Source organism: Pinus tabuliformis, chromosome 1_2 (genome assembly GCF_031772625.1).
Source record: "Pinus tabuliformis cultivar Carrire ecotype Pingquan chromosome 1_2, CPIR1, whole genome shotgun sequence".
NCBI classification, from domain to species: Eukaryota; Viridiplantae; Streptophyta; class Pinopsida; order Pinales; family Pinaceae; genus Pinus; species Pinus tabuliformis.
Window position 1 is genome coordinate 528,825,594 of NC_142298.1, and position 25,490 is coordinate 528,851,083.

Here is a 25,490-nt window from a genome sequence, read left to right on the forward strand (position 1 = left end):
TCTGATTCTCTAACACCTGTCCCTGCTGAACTGAACATGCACTGACATGCAACTGAGTTAATTGATGTATTCTATAGTTGTATTATGAGTTAATAATTAGTTAAACAACTCATCATTAGTCTATTTGCAGTTAGACTAACTACAACTAGTTTAACCAAGTCAAACTGAACACAACTCCATCAACTCCACAATCAACTCCACCAAACTCAACTGATTGAGTTCTAACTGAAGTCATGCATGCAACAACTCAACTGAATCATAAGAAAAGCGTACTTCCTTCTGACAGCTGCATGGGCCACATCTGTAGCTCAAACTGAAGTGCTCCAAGAGAATAAGATCAAGTTTATAGTCCAAATATTATTATGAGACAATAATATTTGACTTTTCTATTTGGACAGCCAGTCTAAAAATAGACTTTGATCACTCCTGCTGTGGTCACTCCTACTGTGATCAGTCCTGCTGTGGTCACTCCTGCTGTGATCATCCCTGCTGTGGTCATTCCTGCTGTGATCATCCCTGTTGGGATCCAAAAATAGAACTTGCGCCATAATTTTCCTGCGGGCCCACTTAGTGAAGGCGACTCTTTTCACTAAGCTCCATCATCTTGTTGCAATCTCAACAATCACCAACGACAAGATGCAAGGTGAAGGTAAAAAGCTAAAGCCTATCAGGTATGGACCCTTCAAGATACTTGAGAAGATAGGTGAAAATTCTTTTCACCTTGATCCACTAGCTTACATGCACATCTACTCAGTTGTAAATGTATATTGCTTGAGATTGTTTGAACCTTCAATGATTGAGGACCCTGAAGAGCAGAGTTGATTGCCTTCTATCCATGACCTGCTAACTGAATATCTTAATGAATTGTAGGAAGACATAGTATTGGATAGGAAGGTGAGGACGACACGCAGGGGATATGTGGAGTACCTCAAGATTGGGCTCAAAGGTTCGAAGACGAGAAGTGAAAATTGGATTGAGATTGGACAAGTGAGAAACCAATTCCCTCACTTAGTTGATGCTTAAAAACCAACTTTTGGTGGTCCAAAAGCTTTTCAGTGGGAAGGTCGTGATCCGAATTAGATCCATGAAGAATTTTTAGAAGGACCATGACTATATCAGGTCAGGACAAACATCAAAGAATTAAGAAAACAGCGGTCAAAAACACCTCTGAACAGTGGCAGTTAGAAGCCAACGTGGAGCGACATGGACCTCAGTCAAAGCGCGCTGACCGAGGCCCATGGAGACTATGCAGGAGGCAAAACTAGCCCTTGGGAAGCTCGGATCGGGAAACAAAGGTAATTTGTGCGATTAGCGCTTAGCGCTTAGCGCTAATCGTGCATCGCAGGCAAAACCCTCAAAATGGGAAGGCCCCAAGCACTCGGTCGCATGGAGAGCTGGGAAAACCATGGGGAAAAGGCTAAAGGACAAGGTGGGACCCGCACTCCGAAAACCGGCGGTATTGATCGGGAGAACCCTTAAACGGTAAGCGGAATTGGCGAAAACGGAGTGATTCCACTCAGTGCCTGACGCGTGGAAAGCGGAGGAGAGAGAAAACCGTCACTAATCGTTTGCTAACGGACGAGCAAGTCAACCACACGAAACATGTGAATGGCGTCGGATCTAGAGGCTCCAGATCTAACGGTTGAGATCACGCCCGATGGGAAAGATGGAATCGACAAGGGATTAAGCCGCGATTTATAAGAATTTGACATCTGATTTGATTGCCAAGGTGGAAAAAGACTCATTCCATGACGTAACGGAAGAACTGAACCGACGAAGTGAGTTGGCGCAGCTGCAGGAGGACAAGTGGTCGTTCCTTGTGAGCTTGATGATGATGCCGAACAAGGAACTCCAAGCGAAGCTATAGCAAGTGATCCGACGGGAAGTGGAAGAGGAATCAAATAGCCATGAGAACAAATGGCCTTAAAGTCATGCATAGGTAAAGCAGAAGGACACAAGAACCCCGAGAGGAGGATAAAAAGCAGAAAAAGGAAGAGGAAAGAGAAAACAAAAGAAAGACAGTGAAGCAAAAGCAGAACGGAAGACAAAGGGCCGAGCTGATAGGAGCTAACATCGAGCACCAGAGAGCTTGAGAGATTCAAGCCATCCTAGAGAGGATCTGTTTGGACTGAGCACCACACTGGGCTCTCTCCATTAAAGACCAGAAAGGTCGCTAAGCTGGTAAGGAAAAGAGTCTGTGTACTCTAGTGGCTTGGGGCATCCAAGAACCACCCCGCCAAGAAAATTTTGTTCAGGAGACTCACATTGAGCTCCTTCATTGTAATTCTCTACTTTAAGACACAATAAAAGAAGGCCACCACTAAAAGCTAGACCGGAGACGTAGCCCTGGAGGATAGGGTGAACTCCTTATTAAATTCTTGTGTTCTTATTATTGCTTACTATATTTCTCTGTTGCTTTCATTTCAAGTGTCTGTGTATTTGCAATCTAATCTACCTGTTGCCTAAATAACATAGACACACACCAGCACATGAGTCTGTAATACCTTCATTTATTAAATCTTTAACTGAGATCACTCATAGGGTGATTATCAGATCAACTATAGTTCCTTTATTGTTGTTGGTAGGTTTTTGACCAGTTGGACTCTTGTTTCAAAGCATTTGCATGATTAAAGTACTTCAGTCATCACCCCTTTTCTAACTTCATACTTTAGGGGGCATTCTATTACAAATTATTTTTTTGTTCTTATAACAAATGATGTCATACCCATATCCTTCACCATCTGAAGTATAATTTCCATCAATCCTTGAAGAAGTTAGAAGAGAAACTTACTCAAGAAGATAATAATCTTATCAAAATAACTCTAAAAACCCTAAAGGGTGTCGCAGGTGGAACCGTATTTATCTGTGACACTACTAGGTTATTGTACTGTGTTTAACTCTTGACCCGCAACACTGTCTAATGTGAATATGAGAAGCTTCTATTCTAGAAACCTCCTGGATGACATCTCCTCTGAGAAGTTTGGATCTAGCTCGACCTCCCTACCTTGTTGGATCTTAACCTCTTTGTCATATACAATCATAAAGTCCTAGTATACCACCTTTATGTATTTCACATCTTAAGATATATATATATATATATATATATATATATATATATATATATATATATATATATATATATATATATCTTTTTCTCTTAAGTATGTTGCTATATCCTATTTTTTCTCATCCTACCTTATCTCGTTGTGCGGTGTCAAGATGAGATCAATTGAGGTGGTTTCATAATTGTATTATATATTTGTATCATTGAAAGATGAAATACAACAATGTAAGAATAGAGATTATGGCTTGAGGCCTTTTCTGCCAAATTTCTCTTTTATGTTATTATCACTTTATTTATCATTAGTAATATGTATGGATGTAACCATGTTTAATGGTTATTCTAGATTAACAATTTCCTTTTAAAAATATTTTAAGCTAATTTTGAATATACTCCTTCATGGGTGGATTCTTAATATCTTTCTATACCTTAAGTGAGAATATTTCTTCTTCAATTTCTTTAAATTTTGAGCATAATTGTTCAATTGTCGTTGGTCTTTATTATCATTTACAAACATAACCAACCACCCTTTAATATATTCATTAGGAAAATCAATGAAATTATCAAACTCACTAATCTATGAAGCTCTAATTATGCTCAACTCCATCTCTAATTAATCCTCGTGTATTAAAAATATATTCTATTTTAGACTTGGATTCCTCAATATCTTCATCAAATTTGATTGCTTTAAAGAAAACATTACTTCTTTTTTCATTAATTCTTCTCCAATGGGTAATGGAGTCCTACAACGTTTGTATTCAGGTGATCCATCTTGCTTTAACCTTCTTTATTCTTTGAATTAAAGGAAACCCTTGTTGATTTCTTTGGAAATCATTAAAACTTAAGACACGTGAAATGAATGTGTTTAAATCATTTTCATAAAGAAATTGATCATGCTCTAAATCCTTTTGTAGATACTTATAAAGTAGGAAATCCATTGTGAGATATTCCTTAAATTCAAACTAACATCCCAAGTTTCTAAAATAATAATTAGCCACTTAGTAATGTTCTCTATGATGTATAATGTTACTCCTTGTGTAACTTAATAGCGTTATTTATATTACTTGGTGTTCTGGGTGTATTTTGTGGTGTTTGATATGGAGAAAATATGGCTAATAGTGGTGTAAATAGAGGTTCAAGACTTAAAGTGTACTCTAGTTCACTTATGTTTCTTTTGAATCTTATGTTTCTAACTCTAGCTATGAGAGAGAATGAGTAAGAGCATCTCCAATTTCCAATTTAAGGAATTATGTAAGTGAAATTCTTGGAACATCTACTTCTGAGCTCCATTTTCGACTTTCTTTCTTATTTTTGACATGGACCTTTTAAATATGTAGCTTTCTTTCTACCTTGTTGTACTGAGAAATCTGGTTATTATCTTTTTATTTATCATTGGAAATATGTATTGATGTAACCACATTTAATGGTTATTCTGCATTAACAATTTTTGTAAAAAATATTTTAAGCTAATTTTGAATATACTCCTTGGGTGGAATCTTAATATCCTTCTATACCTTGAGTGAGAATATTTATTCTTCATTTTTTTTAAATTTTGAGATTAATTGTTCAATTTTTGTTGGTCTTTATTATCATTAATGAAAGTAATCAACCACCCTTTAATCTCTTTATTAGGAAAATTAGTGAAACTATCGAACTCATTATTCCATGAAGCTCTAATTATGCTCAACTCATCTCTAGTTAATCCTTAGGTATTAACATAGATTCTCTTATTGACTTGGGTTTCTCAAGATATTCATCAACTTTGATTGCTTTAAAGAAATCATTACTTCTTTTTTCGTTAATGCTGCTACAACTCGTGATGGAATCTTGCAAAATTTGTATTCCAGTAACCCATCCTACTTTAACCTACTTTATTCTTTAAATTAAAGGTAATCTTTATTGTTTTATTTGGAAATCACTCAAACTTGAGATATGTGAAATGAATGCGTTTAAATCATTTTTCTTAAAAAAAAAAAATGATCATTGTAATGGCCGTACTAAGTTAAGGGCCATTACTGAACTGTGAAACTGTAAAGATTGCTGAAACTGTGAAACTGTATTTAATTGATTTGAAACTGTAAAGATTGCTGAAACTGTAAAGATTGCTGAAACTGTGAAACTGTATTTAATTGATTTGATGGAGTACTTACCTGATCTGCTACGGCTGTTGCGATGAGGATGCTGCAGAACTTCTCTCGTTACCGAATGACCAAAACCACCCAGCCAAACCGAGTATACCTAGATACTCAATCCAGTATGCTTCTCAACCGATGCATACCGTTCCCCCGTGCCCAGAGACTTCAAAACAAGTAAGGCTCAATAGTTCCGTAGTTCCGAATTATAAGTAGTATGGATAAATTTCCTCTCCTTCCTCCTTCAACAGCACCCGGTTCAGTTTTTCCACTCACAGTAAATACCACCTTCCCCATCCACAGGCATCGAACCCCCCCTTTGGAATCCTCCTTCCTCCCTTTAAATAGCAGAGGTTCCTCCCTCTCTACGCATCTGTTCACCGCCTTTATGGAAGGATAAGATTTTGTTAGGCGGTGGCTGCTTTGTCATGATATCTGCCTTTAATTGAATCAGATCCTCACCATATCGAATGGTGTCATATTAATTATGACAGTTGGTATTTTAATTTATTAAATAGTATAAGACCATGATGATTTTAAATATTACAAATTATTTTATGTTTTATAAAATGTCAAGTTTAATCATAAGGTTTATGGGTTTAGTTTTATTAGTACACATTTTGGGTTATATATGTAAACATATGAATAAACTCAACTATATTTCTTACTGAGTGTATATTTCTTCTATTAACGAGAATTAGGTATTTAATTTACACCTTTGATAATTAATTCATTTATCTTATATTTAGACATTCTCCATGAATAGTCGATATATAGTCGATGTATATATATATATATATATATACATACTAGTGCAATGTATATGATGCATGCATATGTAGCTATCATATGCATGCCTCACATGCATGCTAATATTGCTATGTTGCTCGTGATTTGAGATGGGTTGTTACATACACCCCTCCTTCAAAAGAACTTCGTCCCGAAGTTAAGGGTTTATAAAGTATATTGATAATTCCTTTAGGGTATGTAAGGATTGTATTATGTGATTGAATTTTCATTTATGATCGCGAGGACACTTTAAAATTTGTGATTTTGACCGCTGATAGATTTCTAATTTTAATGGTCATGCCTTGCCCAAACCAGGTTCCCAAGCTATTCTAAAATCATCCTATCCTCCCTAATCTCTTCCACTCCCATCCTATCCGTCCTCTACTGGAGTATGCCATGGCGTCAGCTATACTGACCTAACCATGCATAAACTCTAAGGATGGCAGCGTCGACTATATCGACATGATTTCCCAGTAGGCATCCGACAATCATCATCACACGTCTAGGGGAGCGTGACTCGCACAATCCTCCCATGACCCCAGGTTTTAGAGGATAAACGGTGGGCAACACCTCCACCTCTCCCAGTAGAATCAGGGTTAATACCCTATCATGGAACCTCTTTGAGCCTTAATTGTTCTGAAGTTTCTGTCATCACGTGGTCATTTTGGTAACGGATTTTATCTGCAATCATAAACACTTGTCCATGCATTTATAACATGTGCATTAATATTTTCAAAAACACATAGCTTATGTATATTTCATACATGTCATCTAAAGTATAACATACCTTGCCATAATCTATTCATGTCATTAGCTTTCATATTTACAATATAATCATTCTTTCGTGTATTGTTTGTGCATAAAACTCATGACTTTAAATTGCTAACTAACACTTGATATTTGATCTTGCGAGCACATATCGTTATGTTCCAAACTTTCATTGATCTGTATGTGTTTGCTCCAGTAACAACTAACTGGGTTATTGTCTTACTTGGTAACAAAATGCATCATATGGACAGTCATTAGCAAAGACAAATCTCAATTCCTTCTTTTTAACAATACTGTTATTTGTTGTGTTCTTTTATATATAAATTGATTGAAATACCTAGCTCAAAGTATGGTATGCAACACATTTGGGGAACATATTTTGAACTCAACATTTCCTTTAACAATAATACACCGAACATTGCCCTATGTTTAAATGGTAGTACTCTTTCAATACCCTGGCCCTATGGGTTGAATTTATGCTCATGGAACCTTTGCTCAGGACCATTACTGAACTGTGAAACTGTAAAGATTGCTGAAACTGTGAAACTATATTTAATTGATTTGAAACTGTAAAGATTGCTGAAACTGTAAAGATTGCTGAAACTGTGAAACTGTATTTAATTGATTTGATGGAGTACTTACCTGATCTGCTACGACTGTTGCGATGAGGATGCTGCAGAACTTCTCTCGTTACCGAATGACCAAAACCACCCAGCCAAACCGAGTATACCTAGATACTCAATCCAGTATGCTTCTCAACCGATGCATACCGTTCCCCCGTGCCCAGAGACTTCAAAACAAGTAAGGCTCAATAGTTCCATAGTTCCGAATTATAAGTAGTATGGATAAATTTCCTCTCCTTCCTCCTTCAACAGCACCCGGTTCAGTTTTTTCCACTCACAGTAAATACCACCTTGCCCATCCACAGGCATCGAACCCCCCCTATTGGAATCCTCCTTCCTCCCTTTAAATAGCAGAGGTTCCTCCCTCTCTACGCATCTGTTCACCGCCTTTATGGAAGGATAAGATTTTGTTAGGCGGTGGCTGCTTTGTCATGACATCTGCCTTTAATTGAATCAGATCCTCACCATATCGAATGGTGTCATATTAGTTATGACAGTTGGTATTTTAATTTATTAAATAGTATAAGACCATGATGATTTTAAATATTACAAATTATTTTATGTTTTATAAAATGTCAAGTTTAATCATAAGGTTTATGGGTTTAGTTTTATTAGTACACATTTTGGGTTATATATGTAAACATATGAATAAACTCAACTATATTTCTTACTGAGTGTATATTTCTTCTATTAACGAGAATTAGGTATTTAATTTACACCTTTGATAATTAATTCATTTATCTTATATTTAGACATTCTCCATGAATAGTCGATATATAGTCGATGTATATATATATATATATACATACTAGTGCAATGTATATGATGCATGCATATGTAGCTATCATATGCATGCCTCACATGCATGCTAATATTGCTATGTTGCTCGTGATTTGAGATGGGTTGTTACAATCATTCTCTAAATCCTTTTGTAAAAAAATTATGAAGTAGAAAATCCATTATGAGAGATTCCTAAAATCCAAACTAACATCCCAGGCTTATAAAATATTTTTTAGCCACATAGTAATGTTATCTATGACATATAACATAACTCCTGGAGTAATTTAGTAGCTTTATTTATAGTTCTTGGTGTTTTCAGTGTATTATATGGTGTTTGATATGGAGAGAATATGGCTAATAGTGGTGTAAATAGATGTTCAATACTTAAAGTGTACTCTAATTCATTTATGTTTCTTTTGAATCTTGTGTTTTATTTCTCTAGTTATGAAATAGAATGGGTAAGAGCATATTTAGTTGCCATATGTAATTTAAGGAGTCATGTATGTCTAATTCCTTAAGCATCTACTTTTGAGCTCCATGTTTGACTTTCTTTCTTATTTTCTGACATTGAACTTTTTTATATGTAGCTTTCTTTCTACCTTATTGTATTGAGCATTATGCATTGTCAAATAATTTTCTTCAAAAATAGTTTGCTCCTCCTAAGCCAACGCTTCTACTATTTTCTAGCTTCCTGCAATTCCTAGTGCCACACAATTAGGCACAACAACACTGTCAATTTCCATATCAATAATGTTTATCAACTCCTCAGAATGTTGTGACACCATTATACTTGAACTTTTCTTATTCCTAGATTGTGTCACTACATGCAATTTTCAAAGATCAATGTGGGGAGGTTCATCAACATTGTCTCCTCTAGCACATTGGTTATTATTCTCTCCTCCTTTTATGCAGAAGAGGAACTTTTACATCCTTGGGGTAAGAAGAAGATTGTACATTAGTTGCATTTTTACTTCTTTTCCTTGTTTTTATTTCTCATTTTTGAGTATTTATACTAATTTTAGTGGCTAATTCATCATTGGATATCAAATTCTCCTTTTTCTTAGGAGTATTTGTTGTTATCACCAATTCCTTTTGTAGTTTTTGTGAACAAGTTTCCATATCTCATAGATTCCAAGTCTTCATAAAATATCCCTTTAGGGTCAAAACCTCTCAAGGGTTTAGTCTCCTTCAAATTAAATTCATCAAGTGTTTCAAACTCTTATGTTAGCTGAGAAGATTTTTTTATGGTCACATCAGAAATGTTGAAATGTAAAGAAATGAACTACCTCTTTTTCTTTATATAGAAAAGACTTGATTATGAGTAATACTTTCTACAAACTTCAACAACAAAATATCTATCACAAAAAAATGTGGAGAAAAGTAAATAAATTTCTTCGTATCCATATAGCCTAATGTAAGTATGATTTTCCTCATATAGATAACTTCCTTTTCCCTTAATAAAATTCCTTTCTGCTTAATGTATTCTTAATAGTTTTGCTTCAGTTAGTTTATATCTAAACTCTTTAAGGAAATTATCCTGGAGCAACATAGATCCATCTTAAATCTAGATCTACCAAGCACTAAGAGTAATTAAATCTCTTAAGATGCAAACTTCCCTTTTAGTGCAAAACTTGAGGAAATGTTTGCATCTCGAGAGATTTGATTGCTCTCATCACTTAGTAGATCCTTAGTTAAGATGGATCTATGTTGGTTCTTAATAATATTATTTGTATTATATAAATTTCACACATTTGCATATAAAAGTATTCTCATTTTTATTTTATTGAAACCTTAATTAATTTCCCATGGGGCATATAGTAGACATTGTTAGGGTGTTTTGTTAAGGCACTTCGTGGTGTAAAGGTCACTAGTTCAAAACTTTATGGATGAAAATCCAACCATTCTAAACACTAGTGTGGCCCAGACTAGGTGTGATTCATAGGCGATTGTGATGCCATAGATGCCCCTAGGTCATGGCTACTCAAGCCAGAGGTTAGGTGCACTGATAGTGATCTCAAGAATCACATAACCTAACAAACAAATCCTTAATTTAATCTTTATGGAATATCCACATAATATTTTTAGTAGTAGTGAGGATAGAGGGTTTGGATATATCTCAAAAGTAATTATAACCTTTTTTATTTTAGATTTAATTTAAAAAATGTATAAAACTAAATTAAAATAAAATATTTTTATTATGAAATGAGCTATGTGGAGAGAGAGAGAGAGAGAGAGAGAGAGAGAGAGAGAGAGAGAGAGAGTGGAAGAGAGTGAGGGAGTGAAAGAGGGAGAGAGAGAGAGAGAGAGAGAGAGAGAGAGAGGGTGGAAGAGAGTGAGGGAGTGAAAGAGGGAGAGGGAGAGAGAGAGAGAGATAGATAGATATGGAGAGAGAGGGTGTATGTTTGGGGTGATATAGAGAAACATAAAATGAGAAATGGAGGGAGGTAGAGATATATAAGGAGGGGGGACAAAGGGAGGAAGAGAGAGGTAGAGAGAGGGAGGGAGGAAGAGATAGATAGATATGGAGAAAGAGGGTGTGTGTTTGTGGGGTGAGATAAAGAGTCAAAGAGGGAGGGATGGAGGGAGATATAGATATAGATGATGAGGGGAGAGAGAGGAAAGAGGAGAGAGACAAAGAGAAGGAAGGAGAGGTAGAGAGAGAAATAGAGAGATGTGAGAGAGAGGGAATGGAAGAGAGAGGGGGAAGGAGAGAGAGAGAGAGTGAATCAGGGGAGAGAGGTAGGGGAGAGAGGGAGGGAGATAGATTTACATTCCCTAGACATATGATGTACATTAACTAGACGTATGATGTATGATGTGCATTGGTTTTAGTGTAAGTACAAAAAAATTATTAACAATGTATATTGATATGTGTGTACAGTGATTCAACCATAAATAAAATACTTGAATTTTCATCTTAAATAAAATGCTCATTTACCTGAAATGTTTGCTTCTTGAAACTATAAACTATTTGTAATTGACTACATTCTTATTATTTCCATTTTCCATCATAAATCATTGTTAGTCACTTTGCATTCAAATGAGGTAATAAAAAAAAACTACAATTGAAACTTAGGGTTTAACACTCCATAAGTCACAATGATTGACTTTGGAGAAAGCTACTATTAATATTGGAGAGCAAGAGAGACAATGTATGGTATTTACTACAATAGCTCGAGTTAAAGATTTGAATGACCTGTGATTTAAATCACCCTTTTCATATAATCAAAATGAAAAGATAGCAAAACTAACAGGTGTGACAATAAGAATAATAGAAGAGAGTAGTTTGATATTGTTCACAATGAACATGATTTGTAATTGCCTACATTCTTATTATTCACATTTTCTACCATTCCGCACTATTACATTGTCACTTTGCATTCAAAATTTATATTTCATCATTTTTTTTTTTATCATAAGTTATTAAAACTCTCTATTATAGTTAAAAGGCCATATTACTCTTATACATATTTAAAATAATTAGATGTTCAACAAATTTTGTGTGACCATGAATGATTGAAACTAGCCAAGATCCATCTTAACTTTGGATCTATCAAGAGTTGAGAGAGATCAAATCTCTATGGAATCTCTAGAGGTGCAAGAGATTTGATCCATCCATAGTTAAGAAGGATCTATGCTAGTTTTATTATTAATTAATTATAATTACAATTATAATTGTAAATTTTATGTTTTTTATTTTTATTTTTAGTTTTATCTGATTTGACCAATAAGTCAAAATGTTTTACTGATAATTAAAATTATTAATTATTTTATTTTTGATTTTTTTCCAACCCAGTATGATAGATAAAAAATAATCAATTTACTATGGGTGGTTTTTTGTCTCCAAATTTTAAAAACCCTTCATATTTCCCCTGATACTTTTAGGTAAGAGATATTTATATGTAGGTAAGAGATATATAGATATTTTTTTCAGCAAGAAACAATCATCTATTTTATATTATGTTAAAACAGTACATAATTTTGGGCATGGGATTCCCCGCAGCAGGTTTTGGGGCTCAAAGCCCAAGTTTTGGTCAAAGATGGTGTAGAACTCCGTGAAGTACAGGCGAGGAGCGTGAAGTGTACAATCGAGTCATAGGGCTATTCACCCTAAAAGATTGTAATTTAATGTAAAGTTGTGTCGGCCTACCCATGGTCCATGGACCATGGGATTGTATAAATAGAGTGAGGCTCTAAGTGTAAAGATAGCTTAGCTAAGCTTAGAAGGGAATAGAGAGAGATGAAAAGGCATGGTTAGAGCCTAGAGTGGAATTTGAAGTGTACTGGGTCGCAGTATTAGGAAGAGGCTCTGCAGCTGAGTGTGTAGAGGACTAGTAGAGTCCGCAGCTGAGTGCACGGACCCCTGCAACTGAGTGCGCAAGGTGGAGTTGGGTTTGTACTTGGGATTGAAATATAATAAAGAGAAGTTTATTCTATGTATCTGTTTTGGAATCTTTATGTTAATTCTATTCATTTCTTTTACTCTGTCTATTTACTGCACAGAATTGATGAATACTTGTATGAATACTTATATGTGAATTTAATATAAGTAATCAGCTAACAGAGACTAATTAAGGAAGACTTGGGTAAATAACACGGGTCACACTGAGGCTAGAACTGCGTGAAGACAGTAATTACGAAGGTTGGACCACATTCCAATCACCTCATTTCAGACATCCCCAGGGTGTGGAAACCTGGTTCTAGCACCCTCCCATACTACTTCGTGTGAGACCTCAGTCCACGCTCCGTGGACTGTTACCGAAAGGGCCAGTAGTACCGGGATTTGCTTGGCTAAATCACTTCTAAACCTGGGTCAGGCCCCACTAAGCCAACAAATCGTTCCATTGCCGAGACCAGGATCTGCATAAGGGATGTCTGATGTTGTGCCACTGGAACCAAACAAAGAAGGAAATTGAAGAGTAGTTGGATAAGAAGATTATGAGTTCACGGTGCAGAAAAATAGAAATCCGCGAGTGTCTAAGGAACAGTGGTTGGATCGCTACGTGTACACTAAAATCCATGAGATTTTCTTTGCATCTTTTCCATCAGAGCTGTATGAGTGGATCGCAAGGTTAGCAGACAGCCAAGGAAGGTGTAGGCTCAATGAACCAATAGTGTGGACTCCAGAAGTAGTGCGCAGACTAGAAGCCTCAGAAGATAAGGTAGCGCGAGTTGTGGACCATTGGCTGGATCGAATAATAGGAGGATTTATCACTGAGTTCACGATGTCCACAATCATCAGTTACAGTGAGGCAGAGCGACGTTTTCTCAAAGGACCGTGAGGTAAGTATGTTAAATCTTTGAATACCTAGATTAAGATGTTGTTATGTGAAAAGTGGGTTATGCAATTAAATTAATGTTTGGGACTACGGAGAGTGAAAAGAGCTATAGAAGCGGAGGTAGTGAAGAAGTAGAAAACAATCCCTTAATTTCACCCTCGTGAGAGAGCAAGGACGAGCTTGCGAAGGTTTCTCTGAGAAGCACGGTCAGTTTGATAAGGTAGAGGATTCTGTGGTTACCACCTCCACCCACACCTCCACCCGCTTCACCTCCCTCACCTCTCCACCCACTCCATCTCCACCACCTCCACAGTTCAGTATGGCAAGCATGATCAGTCTACCAGTATTTAGAGGAGTAGGGAATGAGGATCCGAACCAATTCTGGTTCGTGGTAAGAGCAGTATGGGAAGCACAAGGTGTCACGAACGACAATATTAAGAAGGCTACATTGGTGAGCGCGCTGCAGGATCGCGCATTAACATGGTATATCAAGCATTCTAACGACCACCCAAACGCAGGGATAGCAGAGATCTAGAGCATGCTGAACAAGGAATTTAGTAGACCAAAATCAGAAACACAATCAATCATCGGGTTTAAAGAGATCACGATGCTCCCAGGTGCGACTCCCTGGGATCTGGATCAACGGCTAAAGAGTATGATCCGCGAGGCCAATATGACGCTAACGGATACACAACATCATGCATGGTTTGTAGCATCTCTGACACCACACTTGAGGACGGCGTTGTCACAGCAAAAACTTTCTACACAGGTCAAAGCATTGGAGATCACGATGAGATTACACGAGACCCTGATACAAGACCCTGGGTTGGGAGTTCAACAAATCCACGTGCAACTACAAAATCTATGTTTAGAAATGGAAAGCTTGAAGCAGGATAGGGCACCGTGGCCAGAGGCATGCAAGGAAGTATGATGCATAAAGTGCAAAGGCCAGGGCCATGACAAGGATCATTGCCTAGTATTCACGAACTACTTGGCAAGAGGAGGGCCAATGCCATTGAGATTGGAGGTGCAGGCAGGGCCGAGTGCGGCACCCGATTTATGGTGCGTGATCTATCAGATAGGAGGGAAACACACGACGGATAAATGGCATTTGCTGTAGAAATATACATAGATACCCTAGCAATTGTTTTGTAATTTCTGCAAGTCGGTAGGCCATGATGAGCACACTTGCTGCAGTTACGAGCTAATGATGGATCAGACCCCCCTATAGGATGTAGACCGAGACGTGAGCGCTCGACCCAGATGTGGGGATGGAGCACGCTGGATTTTAGGGGTGAGGTCGGGGACGAGGTAGAATGGGACCAGGAAGGGGCCGCGAACAGTTAATTTGTTACAATTGCGGAGGACCAAAGCTCTATGCCCGCGATTGTATCAACCCAACAAGGATATCATGTTCGTATTGTGTTGAGTTTGATCATGAAATAGTAGACTGTCCTACGTTAATCACAAAGATGCACGAAAAAGTAGTATTCTAGCCTCCCCCAACTCAGAATATACAAATGATGAGGCATGAGCCGCGGGAAGAGGACCCGAATGTAAGAATGATGCTCAAAATTGGTACCGCCACAGGAGAACATATGGGGAAATAGCCAGAGGAAAGTACATGGGTTCGCAAGGCTCTTGCGAAGGAACCTGAATTTGACTTAGAACGCACAAAGGAGACATTCATAGAAGCCAAGAAGAGCTTTATGGAGGCCTCCACTTCAAGTAGTAAGGATCAACCAGAGTCAGGAATGGATCCTTCAATGCTCACTACCTTTATGGAGACATGCATGAAACTGTTGTGCGACAATAAGGTAGTTAAAGGACTATAGGAACAAATCACGAGGTGCACGAGGTCAGGGGAATCGTGCGTTGTCCAAAAATTGGGGAAGAATGCATTGCACACTGGAAGGGAAATGAGGTTGACTGCATAGATTGGGGAATATGAAATGGATCAGGTCATCCTAGATCTGGGTTCAGACGTGAATGTATTATCGAAGAAAACATAGGAACGCATGGGAAGGCCCATGTTACAATGGTTCCCTATTCAATTATGAATGGCGAATCAGCAAAATATTTTGTCCATGGGGAGGTTGCAAGGGGTAACAGTTGATATTGAAGGCGCGAGCACGTAAGCGTATTTTGAAGTAATAGAGATTGTTGATGACAGAAATCCCTATCCCATGTTGTTAGGAATAGACTGGGCCACTGATATGAACAGAATCATCAATCTGAAGAAGCACAAAATGATCTGCGAGAAAAAATCATTATGTAGTAGTTCCACTGGACCTAGCTGAAGGAGTGCACTACACTGAACTAGTGCACGATGATGAAAGCGATAATGATATTGATTGTATTTACAAGATAACTGCGTGAGATCAGGATTGGGTGAATCTGACTATAGATAGGAGTATCTCGTGGGAGCATCAAAGCTCCTGCACTTTGGATTCAGACGAAGAAGTAGAGTGCCGACAGAATCGCTTGCATGAAGTGACAACGCTGAATTGCAACCTGATGGTTAGATCACTGCATTGTGTGACAACAGAGGCAAGAGAGCTGCCGACATATGATGGATTAATAGTGGTGGACGAATTCCTGAGCAGATTTGAAAGCATGGTACCCGAACAGCAGCGGTTCGATGCGTTGAAGTGGGCACTGTGCGCAACACCCGCACAATGGTGGGATACACATCAAGGAAATTTTGAGGACTGGCGCGGATGTAGAAGGATGATGCGCCTACGATTGGAATCCCCCAGCTTCAAACAAAAGTTGGTCAGCTAGGACATAACAACTTGCTCGCCCACCTGTCTCGATGTGTACAGACGTGTGCTATGCAGCCCACTCAAGCACACCCCAAACTAAGGATCGAAAATCGGAACAGGACACAGCAGCAAGAAAGGCGACGCGCACCACAAATGTTCCACATGGAAGCATTCAATAAGGTATGTGGAGTCCTGAACAGGGTTCACCAGGTGAGACAAACGGATTGGGACCTACGCGTGCCAGTGATTCGATGGGCCTATAGGGCCATGTGTAAAAACCTGAGCGCAGAGATGATTCTGAAGCTGAGGAGCAGAGTCAAGACCATAGTTTTGGAGGAAAGGAATCCTCACACAATAGCTCCCACAGTTGGGACAGTACGCGAGGACCAGGACGAAGGAATTATGCAGCTATGCAAGGATGAACATATGCAGATTCAGGAAGCCATTCGGCGAGGGAACCTTAAACTTCGCAAACTCGAAGAAGATCGGGTACGACTGAGGAAGAAAAGCATGTTAATGGATGCAGAGATAAAAACTAGAAATCGAAATCATGCAAGCATGTTGCGTCGATAAAATAAGAATGATAGGAAAAGATATGGGTAGCCATACAACTGCTTTAGAAGATTATCGCCGAGCATTTGTGACTTTGCTACCATGGCTGCGACCACACCTTACCAGACAAAGTATCTAGGGGATCATACCACATAAGGAAGAATGCGCGGCACTGACTGTCACAAGGGTAATTGAGGAGTGTCCACAGACTAGGCTGGAAGGTGAATTGAAACCTCGAATAGGTGGTGTGACCACCTGACTATCCGTAGGGAGCACAGTCTCAGTGCTCCAAGCAGTCGAAAGAGAGTGCAGGACTATAAAAGACTATGTGAGGGAGCTGCGCAGTAGGTTGCGCGTAGGATTGGCATGTCACAGGCGTCACGCTCGCACAGAGGGGGTTGCGCTGCCACGCGGATAGGCTGGGAGGTGTCCGTTGGTGTCACTGTTCATGACAAGATGTCCAATTTAATGGAAAGAGGAGCGGGCAGTGGGAAATTAAGACATGAAGTCAGAACTAGATTTGGGATGATCTACCGCCAATCTAGCATTAATAGGCCGAATATGGGGGGAACAGTCAAATTCGAATTCAAAAAGGCCTATAAATCACAGGTGGCTATCCAGTGAACAACCCTTGGCATTTTAAGAATTTAGTTGTTGCGCTATCAAGTGGGTATGGGCCTTACGAATTTGGAGGCTTTGAGAGAAAGTTCAATGTTTGAGACATTACTGAAGGAGACACAGGACTTCCTGAATAGAATGATGTTGAAAACCGAGGAAGCTGTGTAGAGCCCTATGCTGCAGGTGGGGGATGCACCGGAAATTCCAAAATTGCCCCAGACGTCGAGGCCCAAAACAGATCCGCAGGCAGCAGGACCAATCCGCATGTTTCTGCAAAATCCGTGGTTTAGTAAACTTTCTATGGAAAACAAGGACAAGAGTGTTAATCTTGAGACAGATGATGAGGAGGAGGACCTCCAAGCTTTCGTAGAAGAGATCGAGGAAGATGAAGAAATGGGGAAAGACATTCAGCCAATGCACGCTGCAGCAAAACTACCCAAGTATGTCCCTCTGCGGAAAAGGAAAGCAAAAGTACCCAAGGATTTGGATGTTGTTAAGAGCACACTCCAAACCCCACTTCTTCCAGATGGAATTCTATTTGAAGTTTCGGTTCCAGGTCGCATGCCCACGATGAAATTTGAAGATTGGGACCTCGCGGACAATGAAATGTTCCCACATTTGGAGACAAGAAAACTCATGAAACAGAACAAGGAGGGGTCCGTTACAATGCTAGAACAGCGGAAATGGCTACGCTGTGTGAAGGAGGCCGGTCTACTCCACCGACTATGGATTCCACACTTTCACCAGGCACCGATCAATTTTTGTCATCATGCAACTGCTTTGCCTGGTGCACAATGGGTACGTGTGGCTGGAGGAGCCTATTCCCATCACGGCGGAGCTTATTCACAGGATTTCTCGACTTTCCTGTACAGGAAGGGACCCCGCGGAAATAGCTGGCAAAAGCGAAGATTTGGCGCTCGCAGAGGCCATGAAGAAGAAATTCAAGTTGGAAAAGAAGCAGAGAGGCTACGTAATTAGTAACATTCAAGACAAAGGGGTGTGCATAGCCACCCAGCTGCTGGTCGGGAAGGTGATGAGAAAATGTCGCGGCAACGAGGTACCAGTGACGGTCGTCGCACTAGCCGAACAATGCGCGGAGGGGGTCCAATTCAACTGGGCCGAATTCCTCTGTGAGGAATTCCTAACCAACTACAAAGAAGCTCAAGAGCAGGGCAAGACCTTCCACTATGCGTGGTTGCTCTTGTCTATCTTATTGGTGACAGGGGAACTGCCTGAGGACAGTCAGTTCCCTCCCCTTGAATAGGACTTGCCAGAGGTGGAAAAATACGCGTCGCTCTGGGCGACGAAGGACGCCATGCGAATCCACAAGACCAAGATCTTCTGGGTGCTCATGGAGGCGAGTGTCCGGATGTGGATCAACAAAAGGCCGCGCCTATCCCCCATAGTGTACAATAGTCTACGGAGCTTTGCAGACTTCAAGGTGGATATGCACAATGTGTATATCAAGGCGTCTAAGGATCTGGCACCTAATTGGACCAAAATTCCTTTCATCGCGATTGATGATGTCATTTTCGTTGTGCTTGACTCATGGCCACCTGAGTGGCGTGCCCCGGATCTGGCGACACGCGATAAGACAGTGATACAAAAACAGAAGGATGCCACCAAGCTGTTGGCACAGCAGAAGCGCAACGAGCAGTTGGCCGAGGAGGTAAGGGCTTCCCGCGAGGCAGCGAAGGCCGCCGCAGAGTAGACCAAGGCCGCCGAAAAAGTAGCAGCAGCACCGGTAACAGGGGCCACCACGATGCGGGAAGAAGGAGGCCTGGACTTGATCACAGGACAGGGGACAGAGGACACGGCGGAAGGCGTGGACCCCAGCATGACATCTACACAACTGAAACGGCCATGCGGTACGAAACGAACAAGCCCACAGAAGAAGACCAAGGCTTCCAAATTGGATGGTGAACCCATTACACTGACAGAGGGTGACTTATACGACATCGGTGACACAGTTCACGAGGTCACCAGGGAAGAACTCTAGGAAGTGATGACAAAGCAGCAGAATGTGTTGGGGGCCCTCAGGGCACAGCTGTAGGAACTTCAGGTGTGGCCCCCACAAGAAGGAACGATAGCCATATATGGTGCCATAGGTACACCGGCAACAGAGCAGTTTCTGCGGGCCAAAATGGCTAACACTGTTGTGCTACCGAAAGGAGCACTGATAGCGGACAGCACGGAGGACAGAGCCACGGTGGGTCGGATCAAGGGACTTGGCCTAAACTTCACTGCCCTTCCACGAGATACATTATACCAGTTACAGGACGACATGACAGTAGAACTCCGTGCTAGGGAAGGACGCATCATAGAAATGCTTAGCGAACAGTGAATCAACATCGAGCAACTTAGTCTACAACGTGATGAAGCACTAGTGCAGAATTAGAAGTTGGAGCAGATAGTAGAGGAAGCATGTCGCTACGCTCCATAGCTAGAAATTGCGACAGACCTACCAGTAGGAGTGCGGATTCACAAATTGGCCAGTGGATTCCATGAGGCAAAGGAGGACGCAACGAGGATACAACTGGACCTTAACCTTCAAATTGTCGAACTGTGATTAAAGGCGCAGTCATCCACGCCCTGGAAATTAGGGAATAGTGCGTTGGCGCTATCCAAAAATGGCTGGAGGAAATAGGACAGGAAGTGCAGACTTGTACAACAATGTTGGAAGAATCCTTAGCGGTCCTCACTTCCTTACAAGAGGACCCCACCATAGAGCGCCTGGAAACAGAAGCACGGGAACTTCAAGTGCAGTATGACAGTGTGCACGAAACAACGCAGATAGTTGTCCTGACCCAGTAGTTGGCAAAGCTACAACAAGCGAAGGCGTTGAAGGAACAAGTGGATGTCGCGCCACAGAAAGAGGTAGTACTTAAAGCACGCGTCCAACCTTGGATTGATGAGGCTTTCCACATCACTGTCGATATCGAAGGAAAGTTCGCACAAATGAAGGTGTTGCATGCCTTAAGACAGGGATTTTCCCCAGAAAGCGAGCATTTGGCAGAAAGAGTAGAGCAAATCCAACAGACGGAAGAATAGTGCGATGTGGACCTTCACGAAGCACAGGCACAGTTGGAGGGGATCTGTGCTAAGATCACCGCACCAGCAGAGTGACTCAAGATGAGTCACGATGATTGTGTTGGGGGCCTGTTGGACATGGAATCCCCTGCAGCAAGTTTTGGGGCTAAAAGCCCAAGTTTTGGTCAAAGATGGTGTAGAAATATGCGAAGTACGGGCGCGGAGCATGAAGTGTACAATCGAGTCATAGGGCTGTCCACCCTAAAAGATTGTAATTTAATGTAAAGTTGTGTCGGCCTACCCATGGTCCGCAGACCATGGGATTGTATAAATAAAGCGAGGCTCTAAGTGTAAAGACAACTTAGCTAAGCTTAGAAAGGAATAGAGAGAGATGCAAAGGCATGGTTAGAGCCTAGAGTGGAATCTGAAGTGTACTGGGTCGTAGTAGTAGGAAGAGGCTCTGCAGTTGAGTGTGCAGAGGCCTGGTAGAGTCCGCTGCTGAGTGCGTGGACCCCTGCAAATGAGTGCGCAGGGCAGAGTCAAGTCTGTACTTGGGATTGAAATATAATGAAGAGAAGTTTACTCTATGCATCTGTTTTGGAATCTTTATGTTGATGTTACTCATTGCTTTTACTTTGTCTATTTACTGTGTGCACTTGATGAATACTTGTATGAATACTTATATGCGAATTTAATCTAAGTAATTAGCTAACAGAGAATAATTAAGGAAGACTTGGGTAAATAACACGGATCGTTCTGTGACTAGAACTGCGCGAAGACAGTAAGTGTGAAGGTTGGACCGCGTTCCAACCACCTCATCTCAGACATCCCCGGGGTGCGGAAACCTGGTTCTAGCACCCTCCCATACTACTTCAAGTGAGACCTCAGTCCACACTCCGCGGATTGTTGTCGAAAGGGCTAGTAGTACCGGGATTTGCTTGGCTAAATCACTTACAAACCTGGGTCAGGCCCCACTAAGCCAACAATAGTTAAGAAGGATCTAGGCTAGTTTTATTATTAATTAATTATAATTACAATTATAATTGTAAATTTTATGTGTTTTATTTTTATTTTTAGTTTTATTTTATTTGACCAATAAGTCAAAATGTTTTAGTGATAATTATAATTATTAATTATTTTATTTTTAATTTTTTTCCAACCCAATATGATAGATAAAAAATAATCAATTTACTTTGGGTGGTTTTTTGTCTCCAAATTTTAAAAACCCTTAATTTTTCCCCTGATATTTTTAGGTAAGAGATATACATAAGTAGGTAAGATATATATATATTCAGCAATAAAAAACCATCTGTTTGATATTATGTTAAAACAGTACATAATTATGAAGGACAAATCATCCTCATAAGCCCTGTGGAATCTGTAACATGACTACATGCGGTAGAAAATATTCTACATACATACAACAAAACTGTGGATTACAATTTGCAACAATTGTGGAACTACGATTCTCTGCCATAACTACAAATATATCGCATAATTATCAAAGAGACGCTAGGCTCTAGATATGCCATAGGACATTTACATATTCAGTAATTCAGTATACAGTTGGCATTCCTCATGTGTTTTCTTTACAATGGCTGAACCAAAATTTGTACAAAATTTTAAATGAAAACAAAAAGAAATAGGTTTTCTTTTTAACATATCTGTATTAGAGTTCTGCCTTTTTTATATAGTCCTCGGTGTCTTATCCTAACAGCTTTAGAATTTCTACTTCTATCTCGTCTTCTCCCATTTTGATCATGATATACATTTATTCTTTTGTGGCTATTGGTCCCTTCTTCGATAAATCATCCGCTGTTTTGTTATGTGTCCTGTTAATGTGTTGAATGTATAGTTTCTGAAAGGAGTTCCATATGTTTTTTATCTGTCTCATCAAACCTTGTAGGGAGACCTGTTGGATATTGTTATTTCCATTTACATGATCTATTAAGCATTTGGAATCCCCAAAAATTTGTACTCGAGGGATATCCAAAAACTTAATAAACCATAATAAGCCCCAAAGAGAAATAGCTTATGCCTTCATGCTTGTTCCTTCTCCCATATACCAATGTACTCTGATTGCTCCACCATCTTAGGCACTCCTCTATTGTGTTAAACTGAATAAAAGGAATCTGTAGCTTATTGGTGAAATGTTTCCAACTATTAACAGATTTGTGACAGTGTAAAGAAAGGTGATCATTATCTTCTGAATTTTGCCTGCACAGATAGCATATCCCAGGGCCATGGCGGTTCTTCTTTTGTAAGTTTGTCCATGTGAGATTGTTTCTCCACCTTAGCCATAGGAAAATTACAATTGGGACATTAATTTTCCAAAAGCTATAAAACCAACAATTTTCTTGACTTTGAACTTCCTTCTGGCATATTTTGAGATAACAGTCTGCCACCTCTATTTCTCCTGTACTCTTCTTTTTTCCAGCCCATGCAATACAGTCCCCTTTTCTATCATAACATATCCCTGCCTCCTTTAGAGTTTTAATAAACTGTAGCCAATCCTGTTTATATTGATCAACAAGATTCAGTTGGGAGGAGTCAAGCCAAATTGGAATGTTGCCATTCCAAGCACTGATCAACTGACTAAGAACAAAAATGCCTCTTCTGTTCAGATGTTGAATCAATTCCACTGTCCCTGGTGGCCTCTCACCTACTCCTATAATGCAATCTTTTCCCAACAAAATTCTGTTGCCCGATCCAAAGAACCATGAGATATTTTGAAATAGTATGTTCTTGACCCTTCTAAAGTTGTTCCAAATCTGTGAGCCACCTTTTTTCCCTATCGCTCCTTGTCTTAACCAAAAGGAAAACTCCTTATTCAACATGTATTTAGATCGAATCAGCTTCCCCCATATGCCTTTACTGTTGATGCCTCTCCATAAAGACTTTAAAATAAGAGCCCATCCAAAGAACTTCAAATTTAGAACACCCCAACCTCCCAAAATTTTGGGTCTGGTGATCTTTTCTAGCTTCACTAGATGATATTTGCAATTCCCATTTTCTCCAGACCAAATATAGCTTGCCATTACTCTATTTAGAAGGTTAATGATCATTTGAGGAATGCAAAACAGGTGTGCCCAGTAAATCCCCAACTGAGTAAGAACTGACTGAGTGAGGATGATACGTCCTCCCATAGATAAACATCTGTGTTCCCATCCCTTAATCTTTTTATAAAATCTTTCCACCAACCACATCCAATCTGTGTTTTTATAGCTTCCTGGTTTTAGTCGATACCCCAAATACTTCATGCCCTTGTCTATGGTTTCTGCACTAACTCCAAAGCAATTCTTAATATATGTGATATCGTCCTGGTTACAGGAACCATATATAATAATGGACTTCTGTTTATTTTGAAACAGTGTCGTGGCTATGCCAAACTTTTTTATGATTTGGGAAAGACAAAGCCATTTAATCCTATTTATCATTCCCATCAACAAAAAAACTATAGGAAACTGTGACATGACTTTTGATTTTCAATGCTTCAAAATCTCCAATGGACAAGGCCTTTTTAATTTTTAAACTTAATCCATTCATCGCCAAGATAAAAAGAAGAGGGGACAATGCACATCCTTGTCCCAATCCTCTACCAGCAGCAAAAAAACTTGGATGGGATTCTATTAATTATTACTGGATAGCAAACTGAGGACACATACCCCATGATCCATTGAATCATATTTGGATTTAAGCCAATTTTAAATAGAAGCATTCTTAGGTATCCCCAATCTAAGCAATCATAAGCTTTTTTTAAAGTAAACCTTCATCACTAATGCATTCATCTTCTTTTTTGACTTAATGCTGTGCAAGGTAAGAAATATATATATGTATCATGTAACTTAATATATTTTAAAAAATATATGTACCCTATAACTTTACACCACTGTATGTGTCTATTTAAAAATATTAACATATAATTTTCTTACATTGTGCTTAACCCCTACACATCTGACCCGTACTAAGCAGCAAGCCTGGACGCTAAACATGTAACCATTACCATTGACAGATTACATATTTAAATAAGGCCAAAGAAATCCTTCCTCCAATTTCTGCTCCTCTACATCTATTACATCTATTTCCTCACTGCTGAACAGAGGAGGGGGCGGAAGCATAAGAGCTTCTGCCAGATCTGTATATAAACTGAGGGATTCGAACAAGTCGTCCATGGTTGCCCACTCACCAATGCCTTCTGTTGGTCTACAAAGTACTGATGAGGAACTACTCGCATCTGTTTGCTGTGGTACCTCAGCACTTGCTGTCTGGAAGTCTGAACTGATTATTGCCGACAGCTCATCTGAGGAACAGGTGGCTGTACTCTCATTGCATACTGAAACTTTTCTCGGGCTTCTCCTGGCTCCTTTATACTCCTCGTTCAATCTTCCATAGTTTCCTGCACTTCCGCAATGGAATGCAACGGCTGCTTCTGCGGCAGCAGCCTGAATGTCGCGCGGAGACGAGGAAATGGGGCGTGGAAGGTGATCAATCAGCTCTGGGAAATTGAGCAACGCGAGCTTCTTGCCCTTCAAGTGAAATGCAGCGACGTCGTAAGCTCGAGCGGCCATTTCTGGAGTTTCGAAGGAGCCGAGCCAGATTCGGCTTTTCTTTTTCGGTTCTCGAATTTCAGACACCCATTTCCCCTTATTACGACGACGCACGCCTCTGTACTGTGGACTTTGCAGATTCAAAGTTCTCTCTTCGGGCGGCGAAGGGGCAGCCTCTTGTTGCCTTGGAATGCTCTTGATCCCGCTGCCCTTACCTGTGGCTGCAGATATGGTGGTTGCTTCTGCGTATTTTGAGAAAGTGAGCAGAGCCTCTCGGAACAAAAGCGGTTTCATTATCCATGACTTTTGCACAGAAAATGAAGGAGGTAGGACACTGCAGCATGGTGTCAGTGGAGGATTTGGGTGTTTTAAGTATGGAATTGAACGCGGGTGCGACACACTCTTTACAGGAAAGATGAAGCACAGTTCAGAAGAGTGTCCTTTCCGTGTTCTGTACGTTGAAATAGTAAATCTCGTGCTAAATAACATAAAGCGCTACAGCCTACAATGTATTGTCTTCAGGTGGTGACAATTATCCGAATAAAT

The 25,490-nt window shown here is 39.9% G+C and overlaps 1 protein-coding gene across 1 annotated transcript; it reads right to left on the bottom strand.

Moving 5' to 3' along the window:
* Positions 1–24,348: 24,348 nt before the first annotated feature.
* On the bottom strand, positions 24,349–25,271 carry LOC149206657 (uncharacterized). Its single transcript, XM_089393765.1, has one exon. The coding sequence runs from the start codon at positions 25,236–25,238 to the stop codon at positions 24,411–24,413; it is 828 nt and encodes a 275-aa protein (XP_089249891.1). The 5' UTR covers positions 25,239–25,271; the 3' UTR covers positions 24,349–24,410.
* Positions 25,272–25,490: the final 219 nt, after the last annotated feature.

Coding starts and splice junctions, on each gene's coding strand:
- LOC149206657 (XM_089393765.1), bottom strand. CDS start 25,238: ATGAAACCGCTTTTGTTCCGAGAGGCTCTGCTCACTTTCTCAAAATAC.